Consider the following 5778-nt stretch of genomic DNA (forward strand, 5'->3'; position numbering starts at 1 on the left):
ATACTGGCCAAACTCACCTGGTGATCTTGGGCCTTTCATAAAAGTAAGACATTAGTGATTGAAGAACGATCACTGTAACCACGTGCATGCTTGCCAAGCAAAGGGACTAGGAATAATAGTCCGAACTAGTATGTATAGTCCATTAGCACTGTTGCGTAAACGGTGGTTGTAAGGTGAAATAACAGCCGTCTCGTCTGATTCAACCCCCACGCAGCACTCCTTGCCCCATGACGACGTTGAAAACCTGCCGAAAGTTGGCCTACATCACCGCTTACGCTGGTCCGCTGTCCCCTCTCTCCGATGCCGAGTGTCCGACATTCACCGTTCCACCGCCGACCCAAGCATCGTTAATCCGAGGCATCACACGTCACCTCGCAGGCCGTCTGTTTATCAAAAGCGCGCTGCAAGTTTGAGGAATTGTAGCTCTAGATCGGACTAGTGAGCGAAAGAAAAGGAGCGGAGCAGATGAAATCTCACTTACCAGACCAAATCAATTTGACTAACACAGCGTGGCCCCATATACAGGGCATGCAAACGAGCGGAATGGAAGAGATGCCAAGTCTCCGAACAACCCGTGGTATGTTTGAGATCATGGCCCCACCGAACGGTACTATCGAGCCAACTTGACTTCTGCCGACCTTAGGGCACATCAGCAATGGCTGAAACTTTAACATTGAATGGACCTACATCCTCCAAGTATCCGGCGATCACTCCTGTCCACGGTCATCTGCCACATCAATACACAAGGTTGTGAGGCTTGCTGGGTGACGATCTTTGAGTGGTGTCTCGTTTTCTTGATCTTGCTAGTGGGCGGCGCGAAATTTTTACTTCTACACTCGCTACCCGAAAAGGCTTTAAGTGTGAGGAGGATCAGTTGAAACTGACGAAGAGTGTAGATGATCCTTACCTGCATGAAAGTAACGGTAAAGAACCTCTCAGGAGAAATGGGCGCCCGCAAGCGGATTGCGGTACTCCTTGGTCGAGAAAACCAGATGTTAGATGACTTGAAAAGAGATCTTGGCCCGTTGTCGATTGTTTCAGAGGATTCGACCTCAAGCGGCATGATGGTTATGTCCGAGGAGCCACAGTTGAGAGCTACACCCATGCAGAGGCCTGGCAAAACCAAGGCGCCTGGCAAGCCATGTAGTTTCTCGACTGCTGGAGAAACAAGTGAGTCGATGTTGAACGTTGAACGTTGAACAAGCGCCACGTTGATGCTTTTATTTGGGTTTGTTGATCGATGCCACCTTCATGCGATCAGGAAGTAAATGTGCGTCATTCCAAGGCACATTTGGAAATTTGAGATAATCCTTGAGCATATCGATCTCCGTTAAGTCCGAAGCTCTTGGAGACGGCTAACAAAAGCCTTTATTCTATTCGTCTGACAACGATTTCTGAACAAAATACAATTGAGAATTCTTTATTTAATGTCAGCTGTCTTGTATGTAGATGACCATTTTCCGTCTCATTCTCAATGCCACAGTCTCCTCGTGAACAGAAATTACTCGAACTTCTCAACTTGTACATTGGGGAGTGGAAGATGCCGCCAGCTCCTGCAAACCACTTCCATTTTCTACGAGTTTCGATGGGGAAGAAAAACCCATCTGACTTCGGAAGATGGTACTTCTATGTTAGTAAGGCACTCTATGATTCATGTGCAGTGGGACTTACTTGACAAGCAGTGCCACACTTATAATGGTGTGAGTCAATGTCAAAACTACAAGAATTTGATGTCCACAGAGCTCACAGATGACGAACGTAAATTGATTCGTCATGAGCTCAACACCTGGGACGCTAAGAAGTCAAAATCAAAGAAGATCAGTAAGTATCGCAAGAATGGGAGAAAAAGTATTCAAAGATCACCATCCCCGATCCCAACCTTCTCTTCTCCTGTCTTCGCTACATCCCCACCATCAACTCTGGCTAGGCCAGTTTCTGATGTGGAGAGTGTTGTAAGTCGTGAATCAGATTGCAAAATCATTGGTACGTCACCCTATCTTCATTGTTGAGCATTGTATTCAGATATGATTAAAGGAGAGATCCGAAACATACCTTCCTCCTCCCAAGCCGTCCCAGACTACGATTCAGATAGCGAAGTCGAAATCATCAGTGTGTTATTGTCTTTTATGTTTGTGAGATTGCGATTGAAATTCGAAACGAAACCAGATTTCCAAAGTGTACCTTCGTCATCTCAAACTCTTCTCGACAGGGAGTTGACCATTTCCAACTCAGATGTTGAGGAAATACCTAAAGCTCATGGTAAGTAATCGCAATGAGTGTTCAAAGATGCTATAACCCACAAATAACAGATGGCATAGACGTTCTGCTCATCCTATATGTTGCGGTAAGAACGATAACTTTACTCTATTTGTTCTGTGAAACCCACTTGCCATAATCCAGGCAAATGACGCACACTTCCGTTGGTATTCCCCCCTGCATGATGGAGCATTCAGCCCATTTTCCGATTTCGCACTGCGAGAGGCGCTTGGCTTCCCAGACAACAGATATGCAATATATGATACTTACCTCAAGGAATTTGTACATTTGCCGTCTTATTGTAGCTTCCAAGTTCAGGCCGGCGAATTCTTCATTCTTCGACAGCTGGATCTTACTGACAAGGATTGTCCGGATGTCACCAATTTCATTCACAAGAGTGACAAATTTTCTTCTTCCAGGCTTACGGCAGGAGCTGCATCACAGGATTTGAAAGGAAAATGCAAGGCACAAGATGAGCAGGATGATATTGTGAAGGAATCTAAGCGCATGAAGAGGGATTGTGTTTTAATGGGTGGACCTGTATGACGATTGGCGGTGTACAATTAGTAAATGCAAGTAGCAATTGCCGGATCTCTCCTTTCCGCCATCGTGCTCGAATCTCAAATGTGTACTGTCGAAGTATGTTGTTAATAATGTTCGATTCCTCATGAATGAACCCACCTTAACCAAACCTCTTGGCATTGACGTTGGCGATCGATGTTGATCGCATCGACTAGCTTGGAAGTTGTAAGTGCATTCATGATGACTTGCGACTCGTGATTGCCAGTGCACAATACAGCCAAACATCTTGAAGTCGCCGTCCACAACATCCTTTCCCAGTAGTCCACAACATCCTTGCCCAATACTCACAGCCTTTATACTTGAAATTTTCGTTGGCTATGCTCCATCACCATTCCCAGCAACATGCCCACTCATTGATCACACATCATGGGGTCAAGATCCAAGAACAACAAATGAACATGTCTCGCATGGACCATTGATCAAACTTCAAGGTCAGTTGACACTCCATTCATGCTGATTGACATTATTGAATACTGATAGGCATGAAGCCAAGTTCCCTTCCTTTTCACCATGTCGTCAAAGGGGATTTCGCCTCGTACGTTGTCCATTTTCTCATTTCAAACTATCTAACATCTCGTTACTATCTCAACCAACCATAGCTGCTGATGCGTTGGATCCTCACCACAGAAACTACAAGAAGCTTGCACATCAGCTAGAACAAGGACATTTTGACGGTCTAAGGTGCAAAACCAATTCAGTCCCCCTGATCTAGAGAACTAACCCTATCCAGTGATCCTCTCGCATTGACCTACTGACAGCCATCAGCGAGCAACCGTTACCTCCTCAGCCACAATCCGCCTTGCCCTTATGCATCCCTCAAGAATGCGACACACCCCACCTCTATGCCATCGACAATGCCGCTGAATTTCGGGGATAGTACGCTGGAGCTGGATGACATGCCGGAGTTGGAGGAAGTTTTAGGATTGGAGGTCATGGCTATGGCCGTGGCCCTGCGTATTCATAAGTAGTCTTAATTCTTCTCGAATCCACCCCTTTTGTCTCCATTCACACGTTACGCAGTCCATTGAGCAGTCCATGGAACACCTCGCCTTTAAGAATAGTGAACTTGGCCACTGGCCACTCAAGACTCATTCTTTGCTGAACTTGGCCACAACGCAAAGTAGCTAAACTGGGCCACCAGCCACTCAAGACTCATTCTTCGTGCAACCACTCAAGCCATTGTCATGCTTCAATGCCACAAAGTCAAGGCGGGAACAGATATATTGAGAAGAGCGCTCTCTTGGTGTCCTTACAGCAATCATGCCTCACCAGAGCAGTCTCGGTACCACCGACAATTCGAGAGTTGGAAACGCGCTCATTGACCAACATGCAGCCAAGTCACGTAAGAAGAACCGTGCCCCCTTCCCTTGGTCTGAAGAGCAGCGTGCTTGGATGAAAGGTCATGTTGACCCTTACCTTGAGCTCGACCCGAAGAAATGCGACATGTGGTCCAAGCAGAAAGTGGAGGATCTTGTCAACAAGTGGCGGTTCGCCAATGCTGGAGACGCTCGTCAGGTGAATACAATGTTCATTTGATACGATTTGTTTTCATATTCAACGTGATTCTACAGTGCTTCATCAAATACCTTCAGAATGCTCTAGCCCGCTCGAGGACGTCTCAGAAGCAACCACCCATCATCAAGTTTCCCAGAAAGCGTGCGGAGAATGCAGCTGACTTGTGGGCCAAGGCTCCGGAGAACAAGATACTCCTCGACACCGCTGTTGCAGAGAAACGTGGGGATGCATCGACCAAGAACAATGTTGGCATCCGATCCACACTGAAAGCAGCAATGTTCAAAGCGCTATCTTCTAAAGAGCAGGAGCAATGGGAGAAGAAGGCATCAGAGCTGAAGGAAGTCTCTGCTGAAGATAAAGTCGAGTCTATCTGGGAGTGAGTCACTTTCGTTACATTCTTTCAATTTTTTCTGACTTCGCATTGTCAGGAACCAGGAAATTATGGCAGATACTCTTGTTGCCACCCTTGAGGGTTCAATTGGTATGGGCAAAAATCAAGTTGGGGATGCGACGTACCACGTCCAGATGGCGTATCTTGATAAAGAGGGTAACATTCAATCGACAAGGTGATTTTTTTCTCGAAAAATATGTTCTACTATCGCGATTAACTCAATTGTATCAGTATTTGTTGTGGCATCATGCTCGACGACAAAGCATTCAAAGATGTCAAGCCCGAAACATACACAAGTCTTAGCAAGGCCTGGATCAAGTACGCAACCGAGGCGTTGTTCCGTGAGTTCATTTTATTATGTATCTATACTTCCTGACAGTTTTCTCAGAAAACGACCTACATGCGCGCCCCAATAATGAGTTCGCCATCACACTTGCCAAAGACTCGACTGGAAATCCCATCCTCCCACACAATACTTTCCATTCCTCCACTGATTCCTACTGGAATCCCTAGATTCCGGCCGGAATTGACAGGAATCCAACTGGAATCAACAGAAATTGAACACTAGGACTTCTGGTTAATTAATTTTGGACCCTGAATCTCCTTCTTTAGGTCAGACAAATAGAATTGTAGCACTAAATCTTTTACTAAACAAGGGCATAAGGCATCCGACTAGTTACTTACTACTACATGGATTTATTTATTTCAATCAGATTCAGAGACATTAGATTCTGCATGTTGTTCATCCAAACCTAAGTCTATGTGACTTCATGCCTATCATATTTATTGTAAGTCTAATGTAGTCAGCCAATTTATTATTATATCTTGTCCTATAATAACCTCACAAATGTCTTCTTAGAACAGTTATATAGATTCAAATTCTAATATATTGAAGTGGTACACAAAGATTATTTTACTGTATTCTAAGTTAAAGGAAGGGGGGGAGGAGGGGGGCAGAAATAAATGGGGGTGGAGGAAGGAAGGGATGGGCAGGGAAGGGGGAGGGAAAGGTAGGGGGAAGGGTGTAGGGACAG

The 5778-nt window shown here is 45.5% G+C and overlaps 1 protein-coding gene across 1 annotated transcript; it reads left to right on the forward strand.

Annotated features, from left to right (window-relative positions):
• Positions 1-227: 227 nt before the first annotated feature.
• LACBIDRAFT_330858 (uncharacterized protein) lies at positions 228-5257 on the forward strand (the record flags this gene model as incomplete). Its single annotated transcript, XM_001885182.1, has 23 exons — positions 228-381; positions 526-577; positions 698-860; positions 897-1170; positions 1262-1270; positions 1317-1441; positions 1484-1630; positions 1662-1821; positions 1969-1983; positions 2023-2109; positions 2167-2259; positions 2310-2344; positions 2401-2796; positions 2994-3003; positions 3129-3269; positions 3319-3373; positions 3466-3519; positions 3626-3792; positions 4094-4353; positions 4410-4729; positions 4782-4919; positions 4976-5085; positions 5124-5257. The coding sequence occupies 23 exons, from the start codon at positions 228-230 to the stop codon at positions 5255-5257; spliced, it is 3099 nt and encodes a 1032-aa protein (XP_001885217.1).
• Between the last annotated feature and the right edge of the window lie 521 nt (positions 5258-5778).

The sequence above is a fragment of the Laccaria bicolor genome, genomic scaffold, assembly GCF_000143565.1.
Source record: "Laccaria bicolor S238N-H82 LACBIscaffold_30 genomic scaffold, whole genome shotgun sequence".
Classification (NCBI taxonomy): Eukaryota; Fungi; Basidiomycota; class Agaricomycetes; order Agaricales; family Hydnangiaceae; genus Laccaria; species Laccaria bicolor.